The sequence below is a fragment of the Periophthalmus magnuspinnatus genome, chromosome 1, assembly GCF_009829125.3.
Source record: "Periophthalmus magnuspinnatus isolate fPerMag1 chromosome 1, fPerMag1.2.pri, whole genome shotgun sequence".
NCBI lineage: Eukaryota > Metazoa > Chordata > Actinopteri > Gobiiformes > Gobiidae > Periophthalmus > Periophthalmus magnuspinnatus.
The window spans coordinates 33184047-33207703 of NC_047126.1; the positions used below are offsets into that span (position 1 = coordinate 33184047).

Sequence of the window (23657 nt, forward strand, 5' to 3'; positions counted from 1 at the left end):
TCGTATCGTGAGCGCTGTTCTGACCACTCATGAGCTCTGGTCTGGGTCTGTGAGCGCTTCTGTCCCGTGGTCTGAGCAGAGTACTAGTTTGGTCACAACCCCTGCTGGTTTATTGAGGAAATTATTAAAATACCAAATTAACTTAACTTATCAAAATTGATAAGGTCCACATTTTGTGAATGTTACATTCCCACTTTTATCAATTATAATTTCTCAGAAGAACTATTTGGAGATAAAATGTGATCATGACTAATAATAAACAAATGAGCATTAATTATTTATTATTAATCTCTTTTTGAGGATCAATTATATGTTTGTTCATTGCTGTTGCAACTCATCATTGATGAGCTCTCGTAAAACAAATGTACAGATCAATAGTTTGATACACATGATTTGAAAAAGACAAATTATGCTCAGACATCAAGTCCACACAGATATTAAACACATCTTCGTCACAGGGAAAATGTTTGATGCTGCACTCCTCAAGGCAGAGTGAGATCATGTCCATGGTTATGGGATGTAAATAATTTTGTCCACCATATAGTTGTGGAACAGCATACAATATAGAAGGCCTTCCATACGGAGATCTTGCATTGTTTACTGCACGAATGCGATGGTTGTTCCAAGTCAAAATGACCTCATTAAGTTCTTATTAAAATACAAATATGAAAATAATCATTGCATGTTCAGTACATTGGTCATGAGCCTAAGTCAGTGGGCTCCAACCTTTTTGCAATTCATTTAATTCATTAATTTCATTCAATTTAAAATCAGGTCTACATCAGCACTAAACTAGACCAGTTTTGAAATATTTCTGTCAGAAGGTATAAAAAGTTAAAAGAGCCTACCTGTATTGTTTTCATGAAACAGAACTGGATCAAGGATTTATCCAGAAAGTTGTCCAAAAAATGTCCATCTTTAACTTTTTCAAACAGTTCCATCCAGTACTGAACGCATTCACTTCGCAGGGTGAGCCACCGTCGTTCAATTCGCTGCATTATGTCCATTTCCTGTTCCCAAATCAAGCCTCACTCTTGCAGGACAGCCAGTGATTACAGCATCCATAAAATACCCAGCAATAACTTTTGGATCATTGTTTGTTTTATAGGCTTCAAGCCAAATGATCTTCCTGGAGAAACCATCTATATACCCGCTGATCGCTATTCCAAATGGTTTTGAGTGTGTCATAGTCATCTATATGCTAGACAAAATGTGAGCTCCAACTGGGGTATATTCGTCTTCATAGTCTGTTTCTTGACTGCAGATCAACACCTTCACTGTTCAATAAACACAGTAAAATATGGACAGCTTCTCTGTCTGTCACAATATTGTTTACCCAGCTCTTTTGGTGCATCCATCGATAACCATGGTACTGACCAGATGTCTCCAGTCGCTGATCAATAAAAGCTGCCACTTCAGCCACATTTGTTTTATTTTTCTGCACCATAGAAATGCATTCAAGGATGTGTTTGTTCACTATTATTCCATGTGAATGTTCAAGTAAACGCAGTATTTCGTTAGTTGTAAAGTCGACTCTAAAGTACTTCTCTGTCAACTCGGAAGCCATTTTGTAAATACTTAGAATGGGCTTCCTGTTTATATACCCAGAAACTCGTAATTACATGTTTTAATCTCTTAATTATGAGATTTAAAGTCCTAATTATGAGTTTAAAACTTGTAATTAGGAGTTTTAAACTCGTAATTAGGAGTTTTAAAACTCCTATTATGAATTTAAAACTCATAATTAGGAGATTAAAACTCCTAATTACAAGTTTAAAACTCATAATTAGGAGTTATAATCTCGTAATTAGGAGTTTAAAACTCAAAATTTCAACTTCCTGTGGGGCTTTTTTTTTTCTTTTTTTTTTCCATGGCGGCTTACATACATAGTTGAAATGAACCTATGATGAAAATTACAGGCCTCTCTCATCTTTTTAAGTGGAAGAACTTGCACAATTGGTGGCTAAATAAATACTTTTTTGCCCCACTGTACATGCAGAACCCAGGTGTAACAGCATGTAAAGTGTCCAATTCTCTGCTGGTGATTGCATTTGTGGACAGGATAAATATCAGATATGTCAAACATTAACTGGATTAATAGAAAATCTCCATTTTGTTGGTAAAAAAAATCTTCCATAGATTTCTGACTTTCTGCCTTTAGCAAGGTTCGAAAACTGGAGACATGTTTGTGTCCATGTTCATAACAGGCAGAGGTTTACTGCTGTCACTAGGAACACACACACACTCGCACACATGCAACACACACACACATGCAAAACACATACACATGCAAAACACACACACATACATGCAACACACACTCACACACACACATATACAAACACACACACACACACCCACACACACACACTCATATACAAACACACGAGTCCACAGTGCACACTCAGGACAACAGGCCACACTGTGGTAGAACACGCGGGGGTTTAAACATAGGTCCACAGTCTGACCCAGCTCACAGGAGTCGACTCTTGACTCCGCTGTTTTTGGAGGCGCTGCTAGATCCAATATCAAGAAGTTGTGGGGTTTTGCGGTTAGTGAGCTCCTCCTGTGATTGGTCCACTCCTGAGTCAGTTTTCTGAGGGGGAGGGGGCGAGAGCCCTCGGGTCCAAGAAACCTGACACTTTGTCAAAGTCGTGTCCGCGCTAGACGTGGACTGGTCCTCGGGGCTTGGAGAGGGATGTCCGAACGCTGAAGTGCATAAACAAATATGGAATAGAAACTTTTTTTAGTCCTGTGGAGTAAAAACTGTTGCATGCTTTGTCCTGGGAGCGGCGGTGGAGCTGGTTCTTCTCACACGTTTCATTGGGTCTGTTCTTTATGGGCTCCGGGATGAGAGCAGACTTTTTTGCCGCTTGTCGCTGCATCAGAGGCAGCTTTCGTGCGAGCGGGAACAGCGCCGCCCCGCTGTGAGTCTGGATCCCATTTGGAGGGGGCTCTCTGGAGGATTGACGTGGACTAAGCCAGGTCCGCGGGCTCCAAGTGAGACAGCTGGAACGTTGTCCGCAGAGTTGAGTGTTGGTTGTTTCGGGCTGGCTCCGGAGCGCACACACCGAGGGCAGCATGTCCGCGGAGCCGTACGTGTGCGCGTTCTTCAGGCTGGTGCTGCCCCTCACTCTCACCGCAGGTAAGATGGACTTCAGATAGGAGCCCAAACAAGGCATGATCTGATGTAAAACGAGTCATTTTTTTGAAAGTCAACACATCTGGAGCGCACACTGACTCCTGACCCCCTGGCACGCACGCAGGCGCGCACACATACGGGCTCCTAATGCTCTAATGACATTTAACCTGAGTCTGGACCAGTCTGACGCCATGACAGACCAGGGCATGAGTAACCCAGAATCCCACAACTCCCGGGGCCAGAAGAGGTCTGAAAGGGTTGGTTTGCTCCCCAGGTGTGAGCAGCAGACATGGGACAGGAGTGTGTGTTCATAAGTTAGTCAGCATGTGTGTACAAACAAGTGTACAGGCAGTTTGACGTTTCTTAGGTTTATAGACCACTGCAATATAAAAACGTACGATAAGCTTAATATTACAGTTCTTTGTAGGATAAAGACTATTTTAAAAGTACTGTGGTCAGACTCAGACAGTTATGCCATTTTACAACCTCCATGGTTTTGTGGAACTCAGGGCGCGTACTTCACTCCACAGCAAACAAATATAACTTCACTTCCAATCACCGTCTTATCCAAAATATGATGTGTGCCCTGTTAGTGTGCAGATTAATGACATCATATTCATTGATTAACAAACTATAATCAAAATTACATTCACTATAACAACCAGCAACCAACACCATCACCTGTGACGATGACCCACAGGTGTGGAGGCCAGACATGGGCAAACTAGGGCCCGGGGGCCACACGCAGCCTTTTGGGCTTATTAATCTGACCCGTGAAACGTGATCAAATTATATTAAAATAGGTAAGGGTAAACCATGTTCAATTTAGGCAAGACAAGTGTATTTGTAAAGTGCAATTTGTACACAAGGTAATTCAAAGTGCTTTACGGAATAAAAAAGATGTTAAGATCATAATACAACAAAGATTTTGAACAAGTTGTTGATCTCTGTTGACCAAATCTCTAATGTAATATATACATATATATATATATATATATATATATATATATATATATATATATATATATATATATATATATATATATATATATATATATATATATATATATATATATATATATATATATATATATATATATATATATATATCTTGGCCCGGCCCCAGTGTCAAATTTTAGAGACCATTGTGGCCCATGTGTCAAAAAAGTTTGCCCACCCCTGGTTCAGAATCATGAGTTATAACAGGTTGATGGTGTCTTAGTCCAGTGTTTCCCAAGCTGGGGCACTGTGACCCCTGGGGGTACAAGAGCACTTCAGATTTAAAGAAAGGTGGCATTCCATGATATTTGAATGTTAAAAGTTCTTTGCATTTGTTCTTTCTGTTTATTTGACCTCCTTAAGAATATTTCTGTGTGGTTTTCATTGTGTCTGTTCCAGCCTCCAGTGTAAGGTTTAGCGCCTTCTCTCTGGTTTACATCCTGCTGCTGCTTCTGCTGCCACTACTACCCCAGCCAACTGCCCCCAACACAGGTAATACCCTAGCCAACTGCTCCTGACACAGGTAATGCCCCAGCCAACTGCCCCCAACACAGGTAATACCCCAGCCAACTGCCCCCGACACAGGTAATACCCCAGCCAACTGCCCCCGACACAGGTAATACCCCAGCCAACTGCCCCCGACACAGGTAATGCAATGTATAATGTAGCGATATATCATGCTTGAATGTGTTACCGTGACAAGCCTGGTTAGAGTTAGCGTACAGCTGTCTCCTCTGTGAGTCTGCTCAGTGAATATTATTATTATTGTTCAGACAGATGAGTGAGAGCGTGACACATGTGTGCGTTCCTCTGGGCTGAGTTCACACCTAATTTACCTGTGACATCACCCCCACACTCACACAGGCTCAGTGTAGCTCCAGGGCAAAAGCTGTTGAGATTTGACCGTGTCTCAAAGTTTTGCAGTAGTATCAATACCAGGGCTGCGTCCGAATGTCCACCCTAGCCCATAACCCCCCACACACTACACAGTCCCACAGTCTTAACAGACTCTATATTGCACACACTCACAGAGCGATTTGGACACGCAGCTCACTTCATTTGAGTAATGTGACTCTGGTGTCTGGGTGACAAAAAGTCTAAAGACTAAACTCTGCTAAAACTTGATTTGTGTCATAAATACTGATCAGATTGGAGTGGCACAGATGTATTTATGGACTAATAACAACCATAAGTTTTTGTCAAGCTGGATCTCATGTAAACAGACTGGATTATACATTATTTTAATCTCAAATGTTGAAATGATTGCTCTGTTAACAGCTCAAGCTAAGGTAAGTGCTAATGCTGGCAATTTTATACAGCAACGGTTTATGTAAGGGTGTTTTATTCATAATCAGGATCAACAGTGCCATAAACCAGCCTAAGACACTAACCAATAATAAACCAAATAATTTGGAAGTGCCTATGACAGGCTGGATTTTACAAAAACACAGTTCAGATCAGTGGATTTAAGATTTTACAAAACATGTATAATTCTTTTCCTGAGTTTTTCCAAGATTTTTTTTTTGTTTTCAAGTTTTACGTCCTGGTTAGAAATCATGACATCATGCTAGGGAATTCTGTAACTGTTACCTAGCAACCATGTGTTACACTGGGCCAAAATTCCTTTTGTGTTCACAGAAAAGATTATTTGACAAATAATTTGAAAATACCTTTATTTTGTTGAAATAATGTTCAAAGTACCTGAAAAAAAAAGCTTTCTAGTGTGCAAACAGTGCTAAATGTTTGGACAGAGTTCTCCCCGGTGTGATTAAAATCAAGTTTGAAATGGTAATATTGTGACAATATTCCATCTGTCTCTTTGCATTCATGAGATTTCACAATGTCGGATTTTGCAGAGGCGTCCAACTTGAGGCGTTTGAGGCTATTTTGAGTAGCAGAGGTTTTCTTACATCCAAACTGTCTGAAAAGAAAAGTTAATGTGACATAAACACACACATAAAACAGCAGTTAAAGCTCCCATATTATGTGAAATTTATGCTTTAAACCATGTTATAATGTTCTTATCTCATCAAAACATACCTGGAGTTGTGTTTTGTTTCATTCGAATAGCCCTGCATTATTAGGTTGCCTATATCTCTAGAGCTCAAAATTCCACCTTGTGATAACAGCTCCTTTTACCTTTCCTCAGATAGAAACTGGCAATTCCAGGAATTAAATTATCCAATATTCTAGTGAAGGTGTGTGGAGTTTAAAAACACAGTGGAGCACTTCCTGTAATACCACATGACATCACAAGGTGGAACAGAGTGTTCCAGAGAGCAGCTTTAAAGCAGACATATTTCCATGTATTTAGTATTTTCAACTAAAACATACATAGATCATAATGTCAACACTTGGCCTCCAAAATGCAGAACTGAAAAGCCCACCTCTTCAGAGGGAAATTCATCATAGCAAAGAGCAGATTTTGACAAAAAATTAGTCATTATTATTTTTTTTTTTTACCTCATGTTGATAAATCACAAATGTTTTCTTCTATTTTATTTTGTCTCATTCCAAAAATAAAATACAGTGGTCCCTCATTTATCTCAGGGGTTACGTTCTAAAAATAACCCGCAATAGGTGAAATCCGTGAAGTAGTCAGCTTTATTTTTTTTTACAATTATTCTATATGTTTTGCAGCTGTAAAACCCCTCACCACACACTTTATACACTTTTCTCACACAGGCATTAACATTTTCTCACATTTCTCTCTTGTTTAATTCATTAATAGTGACTCTCGTGTATTTCACAGTTCCTCTGACCGCGCCTCTTTGTCCTGATCGAGCTCCATGAATTGCACAACCCTACTTTTACATTTAGATTCACTGTTTTGGTCTTCGACAAATCCAGGATGATCTCTCTATATTTTGTTTACAGATTGACATCAGTCTGGTCCCACATGCTCTGTTGAATTCAAGCCCAGTCAAATGTGATCGTCCAATCAGATCTGTTTTCAAGGTCGTTCAGTGACACATGTGAAATGAAGAAGCTCATTGGTCACCTATGATTTACAAATAAAATCACATTTCTCTCACCTCAGATTAACAGAGTTTAGTGCTTCGCTCATTGATTCTGCAGAAATCTGCCATGTTTTTTGACACATGTTTGGCTAATCCACCTGTCAATCAGGCCCATTTGATAACAGGAAGATTCACCGGTGACCAGATTCACATCTTTGTAAAGTTTTGAAGAAGTGTGTTATTCTGGATCACAGGCAACTGTTCTGGAGGATACAGTGCCTAGGAAAAGTATTCAGACCCCATTGCCATTCAAGAACAGTCATGGAGTTGTCTCCTTTGTTATTTTAGCTGTGCTTAGGGTCATTGTCTTGTTGGAAGGTGAACCTTCAGCCCAGTCTGAGTTCCTGAGCACTCTGGAGAAGGTTTTCCAGGATATCCCTGTACTTGGCTGCATTCATCTTTCCTTTGATTGCAACCAGTCGTTCTGTGGCCTTCCTAATCAAGTCCAGTCAGTTTAATCAAACACAGCTGGACTCCAATGAAGGTGTAGAACCATCTCAAGGATGATCAGAAGAAATGAACAGCACCTGAGTTACATATATGAGGGTCACAGCAAAGGGTTTGAATACTTATACTTACTCTCCGTCAATATGTGGTGCTGTGTGTGCATTAATGAGGGAAAAAAAATGAAGTGGTTCACAGCCTACAATAATTTGACATTGATATTTAATTATAGGACAATTAAGGGATTTAAGAGAGCTATTTCGTGGAATACACAAATCCCAAAACATGATTCACCCACATAAAGGAAATTGAACCCACAACCTTCTCACTGGAAGGCATGAAACCCCCCCACGCATATCTATCAAGTCAGTTCAGGTTATTCTGAAGTGGTGTAAATTCAGAGGATTAAAAGTGTGTCCTGAAGAGGCAGGGAGCATGCCCAGACAGGAGAGCCCCTGCCCTCCTCACTCCCCTAACCTTCTCTGCTTCTGCTCCTCTTCCTCCTCTTCTCCTCTGCTTGTTTTCCTCCTTTTTCTCCTTTCCTCCTCTTTCTCCTGCTCCAGGTCTTTAGTGTGCTCCTTTAAACCTGTGTTGTCTGATGTTTGTGTGCAAGGACCCAGCATGCTGTGTCACTGCTGTGCCCCTCTATTCCTCTGCTTCTCTCCTCTTTTCCTCCCCTGCTTCTCTTCCATCTCTTCTCCTCTTGTCTTCCTCTTCTACACCTCTCTTCCTCTCCTGGGTCAGTGTGAACCTAACAGTCCCACTCTGGACCACAGTAAACAGCCAGGAGGTCTCAGGCAGGGGCATCTCCACTGTGGGGCTCTAGAGCGGGTTGAATGGGGCCGACATCGGGCCGACATCGGGCCGACGTCGGGCCGACCTCTGGGCCGACCTCTGGGCCGACCTCTGGGCTGACCTCAGGGTCGACCTCGGGGCCGGCCTCGGGCCAAACTCAGGTCCGCAGTGATAGTAAAATTGTTTGGAATTGGGCAAAAAAGGCTCAGGTCACATATATTCTATGAATAGATGCTGCTGATAAGGCAATTTGGATCAATGTAATATCAGTCTCCAGAAGGAGACTAGTCTCCTACTGCCTCTGTCTGCACAGGTGGCCCTGGGTCTGTCTGTGTGTCATTCCTAAAGCTTTTTCTCCTCCACCACCACGCCTCCTCTGCACACAGTCCTCAGAAAAGACCAGTGTATAGGGGAAGTGAGTGTGTGCATACGTATTCACGGGGCTCTGTTCGCTTGAAGAGTTATCATAGTTATTGTCATAGAAATAAGTAATATGATTCCCTCTCGTGGTGTTTGGGGTGAATGATATGTGGTGTGTGTGAACAAGGCCGACCCAAAAGTAAAGTCAACAGAACTAAATCTAGTGCATACTTGGATCAGTCCACAGACCCACTAACGTGTGATAACAAACTTTATGTGGTCCTTTAAACCTATGCTGCCTGGTGTTTGTGTGCAGGGACCCCAGCCCGCTGTGTCACTGCTGTGTGTGTGTCCAGCCTCCTCTTCCTCCTGCTCCAGGCCTTCTTCCAGGTGACCACCATCACCCTGCAGCCAGACAACAACTGTACGTATCCCATGTGTTTACCTGTTGGAGCTGTGTTTACTTGTAGGAGGTGGCTTTCAAAATGCACACACACAGACACTTCCAAATTAACTTTTGGAAGAACTTGCTCAAAGTCAGTGACAATTCTGTGGTACTAAACACCTAAACTCGCCCACAACCACATTTCAAATAGAACTGTTAAACTGGGCAGTGCCCGGAGGGCTAAAGGGGAGAGTGAGGGGGGTGAGGGGCAGGGTCTTGGGGTATAAGGAACAGTCTATTGGTCTAACAAGTATCGCAAAAGACAAAGTTTAAATATGTCAACTGGACAAATTATTGTAGGAGTGAAGACATTTCGATGCTCATCCAGGCTACGTCTTCACTTCTGATCATATTGCTGGTGTACACTGCCTTAAATCTATCTGAAGGGAGGAGCTAACTACACTGAAACTGTAAACAGCTATTGTCTCCAGTTTTAACCTTTAATGGCCCTCCTATTGTTCTCTTTCGTTTCTTTTTTTGCTTTGGGGCAGAGGATGGAATGATAGATCTGTCAGAGTTCAGACCGTCATTCCTGTTCAAGGAAGGATTGTCTTTCCTAACAAAAATTGCTTCTTTAGCTCTCCTCTCAAAGTATTTCTTTTCTCTGGATCAGATCTGAACTTCACTATCTTCAAAGGAGTGGTTAATGTCTTTGAGATGGCGATGCATAGCAGACTGGGGTCCAGAGGAGCTCTCTCGACAATGTTGGTACATTCTCTTATGGAGCAGCTGTTTAGTTTCTCCAGTGTAATGCTCACTTCACTCTTCACTACACTGAATGGAGTAGACTACATTACTTTGTTTATGGTTCAGAGTTTTGTATTTGGGTAGGACAAAGGACAAGAACACGAGAGAGCTCCTCTGGACCTCAGTCTGCTGTACATCTCCATCTCAAAGACACTAACCACTCCTTTGAAGATATTAAGGTCCAGATCTTAGCCAGAGAAAAGAAATGGTTTGAGAGGGGAGATACCCTGTTTGAAAGCTGACATGCTAACGTATGAGTAAGCTAACATGCTAACGTGCTGTGTTCAGGTACCTCATGGCAAAAGGCACTCTCTCAGCTCGGGCTCATTGGGTAAGACAACATTGCCAGTACTCATGACTGATTGACAGTAAAGTAATTTTTTTGGCAATCAATTATTTATTTTTGGTTTCCAGACTCGCAGGCAGTGATGCGGGCTCAGTTGTACGACACATAGCTCCGGACCTGGCTGTGCTTTTGGTGGGTTTAATCACCTGGAGACTCAGCTCTCGTCTTGGACCTCCTCCTCAGGTACAAACTGTAGTTCATCTGACCCTCTCTTCTGCTCCATCTGACCTTCTCCTCAGCATCTTCTCCTCCATCTGACCCTCTCCTCTGCTCCTCTGACCCTCTCCTCTTCATTCTCTGCTCCATCTAACCCTCTCCTCTGCCCCATCTGACCCTCTCCTTTGCATCATCTGCTCCTCTGACCCTCTCTTCTACTCTTCTGACCCTCCCCTCTGCATATGCGCTTTGGGTGGTCCGGTCTCCAGGCTCCGGTCTATGGCTCTGCAGCAGGATGTCTGAATACAGTCCAGTCTTAACCTTGTTAGTAGAGACTCAATAATAATAATAATAACCTGAGGAGCCATTTTGAAACCAACCTATCTGTTTTGATTTGCCGTGCTCCTCCGCCTCTGCTCGTGTGTGCCTCTTGTGCAGATCAATAATGGGTCTGAGGACAACACTGTAGTTCTCCAAAGACCAGGAGGCAGTGGACACTAGTTTAATGTTTAAAGGAGACAGTGGACACTAGAGTAAAGACCAGGAGACAGTGGACACTAGTGTAAAGACCAGGAGACAGCGGACACTAGTGTAAAGACCAGGAGATAGTGGAAACTAATGTAAAGACCAGGAGACAGTGGACACTAGAGTAAAGACCAGGAGACAGTGGACACTAGTGTAAAGACCAGGAGACAGTGGACACTAGAGTAAAGACCAGGAGACAGTAGACACTAGTGTAAAGACCAGGAGACAGTGGACACTAGAGTAAATACCAGGAGACAGTAGACACTAGAGTAAAGACCAGGAGACAGTGGACACTAGTGTAAAGACCAGGAGATAGTGGACAGTAGAGTAAAAACCAGGAGACAGTGGACACTAGAGTAAAGACCAGGAGACAGTGGACACTAGAGTAAAGACCAGGAAACAGTGGACACTAGTGTAAAGACCAGGAGACAGTGGACACTAGTGTACAGGATGCATTATTCATTTAATGATCACCAGTTCACATATAGCTGATAGTGCAGATAAAGGGACTGTATGTAACATTTTGAGTTTGGATGTGATGGCCAAGTTTGTTTGGTGCTTTGTCTCTCAAGATGATTATTCAATCAGAAAGCAGAATGAACTTCACATTTGGATAGCCAATTATCAACCAGTGTTAGTGCAGCCTCTGCAGCTTAGTCAGTGAATTCAGGAGGTTTTGAGCTTTAACTTGTCTGTCCTAATCTTGCACAGCAAGATGGATTCTCGCAATATTTGTGAGTTTACAAACTCATGAGAATCCATCTTTACATTCTCTTTGAATTTTGAAAGATAGGATTTTTCAACGTTACAAGGCATTCAAATGTAAAGTTGAAAAAAAAAGGGAAATTTGGGGATTTTTGTAGGGGAAATTACAATTTTGACAATTTACAATTTTGACCCAGATAATCTTGATATACAGAGTCATGTAAACAGGCCACACCTGTGCAGGTTTTGACATGAAAAGTGCAAACAAATGTGGTGAAGACAAAAATAAAAGAGTCATTTTAAAATTCTTTGTACTTTTTCTTCCAAATGCAACATTTACTCTAAAAATCCTCTAGTTACACATGTAATAATCAGATTAAATTATTGGGTTATCTGATTATTCTAGTGACGCCATGTAGGATTGTACATATAGTTCTTCTCTCAAATGGAAAACACTCTGTTCCACCTTGTGATGTTATGAAGTGGTAATACAGGAAGTGCTTCACTGTGTTTTTATTTATTTATTTATTTGAAGGACAATGTGCAGATACATTAAAAAGATGGCTGCACCAGATTTAGCAAAATGCTAATTTCCATCCATTTAAACTCCACACATCTTCACTAGAATCATTTGGATGACTTCAGCCCTGGAATTGCCAATCTCTACTAAGGTAAAAGTAGCTGTTAACTTGAAAACTACCACTTCATGACATCACAAGGTGTAACAGTGCATTTTGAGCTTTGGAGATATAGACAGACTAATAATAAAGTGTTACTCAAACATGTGTGAATGAAACAAAACACAACTCCAGGTCGGTTTTTGATGAGAATACAGCATTATTAAATAGATCAGTAGATAGTGTGATGTATGCCCTTTAAATGCCACAGAGAAGTATATTGTGAATTATATGGAACTAATATTTGTGACAACAATATTTTCTTACCATGCATGTAAATTACCCCAGTGCTTCTCACACCTTTGAGGTTGCAGAACTCTGCAGGGTTTGTGTGTTAAACTTTAGAACAGAGATCATAAAATAGCCTAATATGCCCCTTAATCGTTGTGTGTGTGTCAGGAGCAGGAGGCAGGCTGCACGCTGGAGGCCATGGACATGAGCAGAGGAGACATAGAACACAACCCAAACCGTTTGTGGGCCGAGCTGGAGAACGTTCTAAGGCAAGTGAAAGGTGTCGTGGGAAGCATGACGTCTACCGGAGGACAGGTGCTGCTCACCGCCCTGCTGGGACTGACAGGTGAATATGCATCACTCTCTACTATTCCCTTATCCCTGCCTGAACATTCATACCTGTGAACAGGGCTTCACATTTAGCATTTTTAAGTACTTAAGTGGATGACATTTTTTACTTGCCTGACACCCACATCTCCTTGTCCGATAAAACAAAATAGTGTTTCACTTAAATTAAGGTTGTGGTCATCTTGACCCACAGTGTAAAGCAGCGATCGAAGCAGAGGGTGGCTATTTAGAAGAATCTGAAACATATAAAACGAGTATAAAAAGTTTCGAGTCATTTCACACGACATGAAAGGACACCAGTAGCTTTACATAAACATCACTGGCAGCGCAGTAAGATCCACTGGCCCACAGTTTGCAGTGCAATTCCAGCTCCCACAGATGAATAGTCATTGTGTCCTTGGGCAAGGCACTTAACCCGCCTCACCCCCAGTGTCTGTGTACACTGGTGTATGAATGTGTGCGTGAATGGGTGAGTGGTTGAGTGCCTTGAAGGTGGAAAAGTGCTGCTTAGCCTAAAAATGGGACCACTTACATTCCATATGTGTCATTCATACACATATGGAATCTATAGTGTAAATAATCATGCAAATAAAGAAGAAACATAAATGAAAATGTGTGTCTTTTATCCACTGTATGAATGTTGTAGTGCCACAACACTTAGAACAATACCTTCATAGGCCTTGCTTTTAGGATATAGGGCCCATATCTCCAAACATACACCAACAACACTTTGAGTCAGATACAACATGTTGTAAGAGACTCCTCTGTCCTCACCTGGGACCACTGTTGGACAAGGTACTTTGAAAGGACCTTGGTCTATTTCAATGCTAAAAACTTAACATTATGCAATGCAGTATTGTCCCAAATATGTAATTGAGTACTTCTGATTTACTTTCCATCTATTAAAGGAAATGTAGGCTTAATATGAGCTTTGAAATAGGTTACTATATTGAGTTTAACCTCCTAAGTCCCCCCCTTCCCTGGACCCTCACCCACAGTTTGAGAAACTTGCACATAACATAATTTCAGCCTCAGTGCTAAACTATACTCTGAGCTGCTGCAACCAGGGCCGGCCCGGCCTATACACAGATTCAGCAGCTGCTTATGGCCCGAGGCCACCGGAGCCCAACAGCACATACATTTATAATGAAAATAATGATTGGAAAGTTGTTGTTTTTTTAACTAAATGACACTCGGGTGTTTATGCTATTCTAAATATCCCTCTAAAATTATTAGATGTGTTTTATTTCCAGTAGCTAAATATGTGTTACCTACCGGGCATTGGTGTGGACAGCTGCGTGTTTACACTGAGGCAGCAGAGGTACATTTTCACAAACTAAAAACTTAGTGAAGTTAAGTTTATCTAAAGTACAGGAAAATGCAGGAAGAGTGTAGAGAGATTGATTTGGGAAAGAGGGACTTTTCAAAGAGGATTCAAAATATGTCCCCACTTTACCCCACTGGACATGCAGCATAAAACAGTGACGCCGGAGCTGTATAATTCTGCACATGTGACACACATCAGAGCGGCACAAGGATAGCGGTGAGTCCATTTATTCCTTTAGACTTTTGACTTTAGTTTTTTGTCCCCGCGGGGATTCCTTTCCACATACACAGAGCATGTTTGACATATACGCAGAAAAAACATCACAGTCACATAAACACATTACAAAACAGACATTAGGCCTCAGCGGGGCCTGTTGTTTGAGAAGGCAATGGCTGCTGGGATCAGGCTTATACCAAACCGTGACCTCCTGCACCTGATCGCCCTATACCTCCGTCCTGAAGGCAGAGGGATTAGATGGTCCTGGAGGGGGTGAGTGGAGTCCTGTATTATGGTGAGTGCGAAGCGTCCAATAGCCCGATTGCTACACTGGTTGTTTTTGGGTGGGGCTCATCCTTCGGTCTCTAAATCATCAGATGATGTGAGTGTAGTTAAAGCAGGTCACTGCTCCTGTGTCAGATTAACAATGTTGTTTATGGCAGAAACCTCTGTTACATCTGCTGGACGAAAGAGCGACCTGTGAACGACTCCTGAATGTGATGTGAATCCTCATTAATAAGGACACACCGATACCACTGCAAACATGAGTACTTCATTTTGAGTACTTGTTCATTATTCTTTACAGATGTTCGATTATAGTGGGAAATCATTTCATAGGATTTTTATAGCATAACCTACTTTTTCATTTTAGAATACTTATTTGAGTGGCTGTTTTAAAATTCTACTGAAATCACTGTAGTTAGATATAAATACATTATAATTTATTTAGATAAGCACCTGGCTTTAATATTTACACTTGGTCTTTGCAGCTGATAAAAGCTTAAAAGCTCTGGACCCCCTCTATTCAGTCACATGTCAATTACGATAAGTTCAAATGTACAATGCAAATAATTGCCAGTGTTACTTAGCAATGTTAGCATGCTACTACCTAAACACAACACTGAGCTATCCTTTGTGAACTAAAAAAGTACAGAAAGTACAAATAAGAGGCAGCATAATTATAGTGTTATCGGCTCTTGGTATCGGCAGCCCACTGACAAGTACGAGTACTGGCACCTAGTATCGAACCGATACCCCATACTAATGTTGGTGCATCCCTACTTATTAATATGTGCATTTACATGAAATCTCCCCTAATTTCGGATGCAAATGTATGTCTCGAAACTCAACACTGTATCCAAAACCTGACAATGAACATCAAAATAATGTGATCCTAAGATCCTCTTTTTGCGGTCTGTTCTTTGAAGTTACCAGATTTTTTTGCATTATTTAATGTTCAGTCCTTCCAGATTATCTGACGTTTATAAATCTAATGTTATGTCCAGACTTAGATCCTCTAACTTGGATCACTAGTTTGTACTTCTTGAGTATTATGATATGAAGTAAGTGAACACTTTTGAATTAATAAATGTAAGTCCACTTTAGTCAACTGGAGCATTTAAATGCACCAGAATCTGTTATACTTGTGGCTATTGCTGTTGTGAGCTTCTAGGATTTTCACTGTTTTTATCGGATGAGATTATGTCTTAATTTTGTCAAATATGAATATGTGGCACTGAAGTGGCTCAACTGCAAAATCGGCTTAGGGCCATCTAAAGGCTAGGGCTGCTAGGCCCTGGCTGCAATTTGTCATCTACTGGTGGCAGAGGGAATTACTAAAGTGAAAACAGTTAATATACATAATGAAGAACATGTCTGCACACGTGAACATAAGCATGTAGCAATAATATACACTATTTAAGCACACCCTCAAAAATTTGATGTTTCATCTCAAGAAGTTTATCCTTTTGGAAAGTTAAATGTTAAATTTGACAACAGACATACTTATAATGACTCTGGTGATGATTTGTGGACTTAAAAACTGCAGGGTTTCTGTCTGTGATGTCACAATCGCAGGGAATTTCAAAGGAGTGTTTGGGGAGGCTCAGTGGTAAAGGACTTTTTACAGAGGGTTACTGAAACCATGTGAATGAAATGAAATCTAACTCCAGGCATGTTTTTAAACAGGGAACAAACAAATGGCTCACAAAAGTCAACTTTTCGTAATATGTGTTCTTTAAACCATAAACTGCAGTTTCATTCTTGGACAATAAAGCACTGGTAAGGCTAAAGGGGTCACTAGACAGAAAACATTGTACAATAGAAAATTTGTAAAATAATTACAAAAAGAAAACTATGTGACCTGTTTGTCTCCATGGAGATGTTGTTTCTTTGTCTGAAATGTTCCACTGTGTTCTTCTGTAGGTATCGTGTTCCCGTCGCTGTCCTCCATGCCCTACCTGCTCTGCTTCCAGGTGTTGTGCTCCTGGTGGGCGTGGTCCGGCCAGGTTTCCTCGGTCATGATTGGCTACGTGTCTGTCGTGTCCTTGCTGTATTCTGCGTGTCACTTCCTGTTGTTCTACTGCTGCCAGCTGCCCACCCTGCAGGACACTGTGGTCAACTCCAGCACGGCCAGGTACCACCCTCGCTCACGACATGTGCATGCACAGAGAGGGACACACAATACTGCATACCTCAAATTATACTTCTGGATTTATTCTATTTGGAGTAGCACATGCACTCCAACAATACTAGAGGAGGCATTCAACTGCACTGTGCAAGAAACAGGCAACAAACAGGGGCCATGTTAAAAGACAAGTCCACTGTGTCCTGACTGCTATTTTCAGTGTAACACTACTAAAGGTGACTAAGAGAAAACCAAACCCTTGATGTGATGTTTTATGTCAAGAGCGGGATTTGAATCAAACACCTTTGGCTCAGAGGGCAGCCACTCTCCCAACTGAGCCACTGCAGCTACTCTGTATATTTGTAACGTGTTTTAAACTCCTAATTTCCCCATGCAAGAGGAGCAGACAACACAAAGATACTTTCAAATTATAACACTTTTATAAATGTACGGGGGATTAAATGTACATTCACATTTAATAGTGAACTAAGGCAAAGGCTGTACAGTGTTCCCTCGTTTATCTTGGGGGTTATGTTCCAAAAAATAATCCACAATAGGTGAAATCTGCAAAGTAGAAAGCTTTATTTTTTACAATTCTATATATTTTGCAGATGTAAAACCCCTCACCACACATTTTATACACTTTTCTCACACAGGCATTAACATTTTCTCACATTTCTCTCTTGTTTAAACTCTCAAAGTTCAAACCTTTGTAGATTTAAAAAAATAAGCACAGTATTACAAAATGAAACCAAATACTATACTGTACTGCAAATAAAAATGACAGATTTTAGAAATACTGTATCAAATTTAATTTTAATGATCAACCCACGAGGTTGGACATATAATGATTAATAGTGACTCGTGTGTATTTCACATTTCTTCTGACCGTGCCTCTTTGTCCTGGCGCTGCTCGGCTGTAATGTCTCGTAATGTTCTTTTTCCTGCGGTCACTGATCCTCAAAGCTAAAGCAGACTCCATCTGCACGATGGTCTTGTTGCAGTTACAACCCTTTTTGCATCTTATTGCTGCTGTTGTCCTTATGTTATTTTCCTCCTTCTTTATGTGATTAAGCAAAGATTCTTTCATTCCATAATGGCGCCCCCTACAGCCACGGAACATCTACCTTCCCTCATAATGTCCAGAAGTCCAACTTTTTCTGTGATGGTTAACATCTTCCTCTGCTTTTGGGAGCAGGTGCCTTTGTCGGTGCAGAACGTTTCATCGACATTGTGGGTTTTGTCGGGGAGAAAACTTGCAAACATACAGCACTTCAGAGTCACACTGCAATCCAACATGTATGTAAATTTGGCTGAACAAATTCTGTACTGTACAGGAAACATGGTACGTCCCTTAGCCAATCAGGACACAGAACACAATGCACGTTCATATACTGTAAAAAACATGCAAAATTGCACACAAAAAAATCCGCAAAACAGTGAGACCATGAAAGATGAACCACGATATAGCAAGGGACAACTGTATTTCATTTGCTTATTAAGAGTAAACTAATAAAAAAAATGGTGAGACTTTTGATAATAATAGAGCTGTTTTTAAAGTTGTACTCCTTTTTGGAACAGTGAAACCACAAATGATCCCTCTGTCCCGCTGTTGATTAGCTGTTTTTGTGTCTTGAATAAAGACACAACAACAGTATTCATCTCTGGGAGCTGGAATTGCACCGCCAACCTGTGGGTCAGTGAATCTGACCAGTGATGCTTATGTCACGAGCAGGATTCAGATCAGTGGACAAACAGTCCAAACCAACTGAGCTACTGTCGCCCTGTTGAACGTGTTGAATAGAGTTTGAGAGTGGCTTAAAGTGGACACATAACGTGCTGAAAATCTGTTTTCATCTACCGCCATCTCTGAACAAAGATCTGTACTTACTTCCATTTTTCCCTTTAAATTAGAACTTTGAGTCATACACAAATGGTCAAAAATGTTGCCTTGCTATTTAACAAAATAATAATAATAATCATCATGAAAACACTGTAAATTACTGTAACTTCTTCTGAATTGCCACGATGAAGAGGCAGGGCCAGCAGCAGAGTTCTGAGATTTTGAACTGGACGTCAATGGATCTTTTTCTCTTATTAGATTGTTTTAAATGAAAACTGAGGGTTTTAATGAAGTAGTTTACTAAACATAAACTTGTGATTTACAGTACATGTGTTGTACTTTATCACTAAATACCAGAAAACACATAAATAAAGTTTTCATTAAAGAGGGGGTATTATTCAAAATTGACTTTTTGGAGCTTTCTACCCTATAACATTGTTCCTTCATCAAAAACATGCCAGAAGCTTTTAGATGTCATCCATACATGTTTGAGTAATTCAGTGATCGCTCCTGGGCCATATTTTTGCACTTTTCAGAAGGTTGTAGTGTCCTTCCTCTTCCACAGTGTGTTCGGAGTGGTGCCATTGGTTAGGGTGGACTGCAGTGCCCCCTGGAGGCTGCAGCTGAGCCCGGAGCTGCGCTGGTTTCACCTGTGTTCTCCTCTGATGGTGCTGCTGCTCTTCCACTGTGTGTGTGCCCTACGCAGGAACAAGGTACAGCAGCCGCACTAGAGCCATGGGGGTTAGCTGTGAGAGACTGAGTGTTCTTCTCAATTACTCATCTCCGCTGCCCATCACTGCGCTCATGTTGATAAGAGTTATGAACAATGAGTATTTTAGTCAAACCAACTAACTATAGCTTTATTATGACCACACTTTTTAATTTTTTTTTTTGGAGCTGTAAAGTTATACATTACATTTTAAACAATTCATTTAGGCATTTGAATGTCATGGAGACGAACAGGTGGCCTACTCTCCGGCAGAAAATTTATAGAAAGGTCTAAATTCATGCAAGCTTTTCTCCTGGTCTTCAGATATGTATGTGTAAGTATGTACATGGGAATACTGTGTTTGTGTGCAGCTCCTGAATGCAGACTTAAGCCGCAGTGCAGAGGGGGAGGAGCCTGTGGAGGGGGAGGGACCTGTGGAGGGGGAGGAGCCTGTGGAGCCTCCAGACAACACTGTGTTTGAGCTGTCAGCTGAAGCCAAGAGGGCGCTGTGGAGCCAAGCGCACGTTCGGGTAATGCTTGTCCACTGCTACAGCTTCATGCAGTGGGACAAAAAGTATTTAGTCAGTTACCAACTGTGCAAGTTCTCCCACTTAAAAAGAGAGGTTTGTAATTTTCATCGTAGGTATACTACAGGTGTGAGAGACAAAATGGGGGGAAATAATCCAGAAAATCACATTGTTGGATTTTTAATGAATTATTTGGTTAATTCCTCGGTAAAATAAGTATTTGGTCACCTACAAACGAGCAAGATTTCTGGCCCTCACAGACCTGTAACTTCTTCTTTAAGAGGCTCTTCTGTCCTCCACTCATTACCTGTATTAATGGCACCTGTTTGAACTCATTGTCAGTATAAAAGACACCTGTCCACAACCTCAAACAGTCAGACTCCAAACTCCACTATGATCAAAGAGCAGTCAAAGGGCACCACAAACAAAACTGTAGACCTGCACCAGGCTGAGAAGACTGAATCTGCAGTAGTTAAGCAGCTTAAGGTGAAGAAATCAACTGTGGGAACAATTATTTGAAAATGGAAGACATACAAGACCACTGATAATCTCCCCCGATCTGGGGCTCCACGCAAAATCTCACACCGTGGGGTCAAAATGATCACAAGAACAGTGAGCAAAAATCCCAAAACCACACAGGGGGACCTAGTGAATGACCTGCAGAGAGCTGGGACCAAAGTAACAAAGGCTGCCATCAGTAACACACTACGCCGCCAGGGTCTCAAATCCTGCAGTGCCAGACGTGTCCCCCTGCTTAAGCCAGTACATGTCCAGGCCCGTCTGAAGTTTGCTAGAGAGCATTTGGATGATTGGGAGGATGTCATATGGTCAGATGAAACAAAATAGAACATTTTGGTAAAAACTCAACTTCTTGTGTTTGGAGGAGAAAGAATGCTGGGTTGCATCTAAAGAACACTATACCTACTGTGAAGCATGGGGGTGGAAACATCATGCTTTATGGCTGTTTTTCTGCAAAGGGACCAGGATGACTGATGCGTGTAAAGGAAAGAATGAATGGGGCCATGTATCGTGTATGTATCAAATGCGGCCATATATCGAGATTTTGAATGAAAACTCAGCAACATCAGCAAGGGCACTGAAGATGAAACGTGGCTGGGTCTTCCAGCATGACAATGATCCCAAACACACTGCCCGGGCAACAAAGGCGTGGCTTCGTAAGAAGCATTTCAAGGTCCTGGTGTGGCCGAGCCAGTCTCCAGATCTCAACTCCATAGAAAAACTTTGGAGGGAGTTGAAAGACCGTGTTGCCCAGCGACAGCCCCAAAACATCACTGCTCTAGAGGAGATCTGCAGGAGGAATGGACCAAACTACCAGCAACAGTGTGTGAAAATCTTGTGGAGTCTTAAAGAAAACATTTGACCTCTGTCATTGCCAACAAAAGGGGATAAAACAAAGTATTGAGATGAATTTTTGTTATTGACCAAATACTTATTTTCCACCATAACTTGCAAATAAATTCTTTAAAAATCAGACAATGTGATTTTCTGGATTTTTTTTCTCATTCTGTGTCTCATAATTGAAGTATACCTATGATGAAATTTATTGGCCTCTCATCTTTTTAGGTGGGAGAACTTGCACAACTGGTGGCTGAGTAAATACTTTTTTCCCCCACTGTAGCCTTATGCTCAAATACAGGGTTCTCAAACTGTGGTATGCTATCCTTGATCCTTCAGTTGCTACGTGGTTTCCTCTGAAGTTAAAATATTGGCTGAATTTTGAGTCAGTTTATTCCACATTTTTGTTTTAGTTGCGTTAGTTTTGTAGTCCTATTTTAGAAATGGTTAGCCCTAGTTTAGACCTAGATTAATTTCAGGTTGCCCCAGCGGCATTGAGGGATGGGTCAAACGCAGAGGACAAGTTTCATGGATGTGAAAAAGTTTGAGAACCCCTGCTCTAGTAGTCTATATCGTACATGGTCTCATCTTGTATGCGCAGGTCTCCTCAGCCAATCACAGTCCCTCTGGTTCATATGGCCCGCCTACTCAGAGTACTGTACTGGAAACGGATCTGTACTCCACTCCTCAGTTCTCCATCAGCCAGTCAGGTGAGAGCGTCATACTGGAATCACTGAACAGAACTGGTCAGGATGCTCAAGTTTTATAAGACATTTGGAGTTATGTAGAATCTATGTATTATGACCCCAAGTGAATTTGTGAAACTGCATATAAACCCATCTATCTGCTCATAAAATTCTCAAAATTGCCCTGTATTAGACTTTTATATAATTTATGTAGATCCAGGAATAATAGTAACTAAATTTTGCCAAAAATGTCAGATTGAACCCTATAATCCAAAGCAGATGAAATCAGCTCTATAAATTTACCTGGTGTTAACACATGTGCTAGCAGTGTTTACCTTTGTAGAGAGGTGAAGGAAGAGGAAAAGTGGTATTTGCTGAGCTGAGTTTTGAGATACCTACATGAATGGCTGTCATCATCAGTATCACTGTCTCTTGGTTTACTCTACATTCTAAACGATTGGACAAAATGGTGCGGAGGATTGTGTATTAAGACCTGATGAACTGTTCATATAAGAAGAGCTGTGCGCTACTGTTTATCACATTCAGGGGACTAAATATGTTTGTGTGTGTGAGTACAGACACTCTGGAGACGTGCATGTTTGAGGAGGACCTGGAGCAGAGCCTGGACCCTAGTCTGGAGCAGAGCCTGGGGCAGAGTCCGGAGCAAAGCCTGGAGCAGGGGGCGGAGCTGCTTGACAGAAAAGGCATGGCCTCTGTGGCTCTGAGCTTCCTCTTGAGGCAGAGCTATATCGCCGCCCTGGTGGCCATGCTGGCCTGGTCCATCTCCTACGTGTCCTGGCTCAGTTGTGTGCTGCTGCTGTGGTCCTGTGTTCTATGGATGATGAAGGAACGCCGCCGCCACACCCTGGACTCCGCCCCTTGGCTTGTTGCCTACGGCAACCTGCTGCTCGTCCTGCAGTACATCTTCAGTCTGCCAGAGGTCCACAAAGTCCCTGGGGTCTTCCCCCAGAAGGAGGAACCCTGTCTGGAGCTGGCATCAAAGGTGAGCTACTCACACAGAGAGAACCTGCTCCAGCGTCTTAGGGAAATGTGACTTCTGTTTGGTTACTACGTGTGCTTGTGTGAGCACAGCTGATCTGCCTGCTGACCTTCTGGATGCTGCTGCGTCAGTCCATCACTGAGAAACAAAACACACTGAAGGAGAGCCCCACTCCCACCCGCCTGTCCAGTGTGACGATCCACACCACAGCACCCTCTGCAGGTGGGAAATGCTCAGGTCCATGTGACATGCCTGTAGACCTCTGAATGACAATAACACGTCCGTAGACCTCTGAATGACGATAACACGCCCGTAGACCTCTGAATGACTGTAACACGCCTGTAGACCTCTGAATTATAATAATACAACTGTGTGTTTCAGAGAGCTCGTGTGAGGACGCGTTCCTCCTCCAGACCGAGGTGGGCGGAGCACAGATGAATGTTCTGGGGGCGGTGCTCAAACGCATGTTTGTTAAATACTGGATCTACGTCTGTGGAACCATGTTCTTCTTCGTCAGCTTCGAGGGGAAGATCGTGCTCTACAAAGTCATCTACATGGTGATGTTTCTGTGCTGTGTGGCCCTGTACCAGGTACTGCTCCTCTGCTTTAATCCAAGGCGATTTCTGATGTCTCACTTGTTTTCCTA

The 23657-nt window shown here is 41.9% G+C and overlaps 1 protein-coding gene across 1 annotated transcript in view; it reads left to right on the top strand.

Moving 5' to 3' along the window:
• The first annotated feature begins 3063 nt into the window (after nucleotides 1-3063).
• LOC117370448 (piezo-type mechanosensitive ion channel component 2-like) overlaps nucleotides 3064-23657 on the top strand; it is a 77536-nt gene continuing 56942 nt past the window's right edge. The window contains 14 exon segments of the mRNA XM_055221762.1: nucleotides 3064-3145; nucleotides 4541-4633; nucleotides 9077-9184; nucleotides 10241-10283; nucleotides 10367-10481; nucleotides 12761-12938; nucleotides 16689-16899; nucleotides 19299-19446; nucleotides 19814-19972; nucleotides 21927-22035; nucleotides 22590-22667; nucleotides 22716-23014; nucleotides 23104-23233; nucleotides 23357-23601. Coding sequence (XP_055077737.1) covers nucleotides 3082-3145; nucleotides 4541-4633; nucleotides 9077-9184; nucleotides 10241-10283; nucleotides 10367-10481; nucleotides 12761-12938; nucleotides 16689-16899; nucleotides 19299-19446; nucleotides 19814-19972; nucleotides 21927-22035; nucleotides 22590-22667; nucleotides 22716-23014; nucleotides 23104-23233; nucleotides 23357-23601 — 1980 coding nt within the window. The 5' untranslated portion in view covers nucleotides 3064-3081.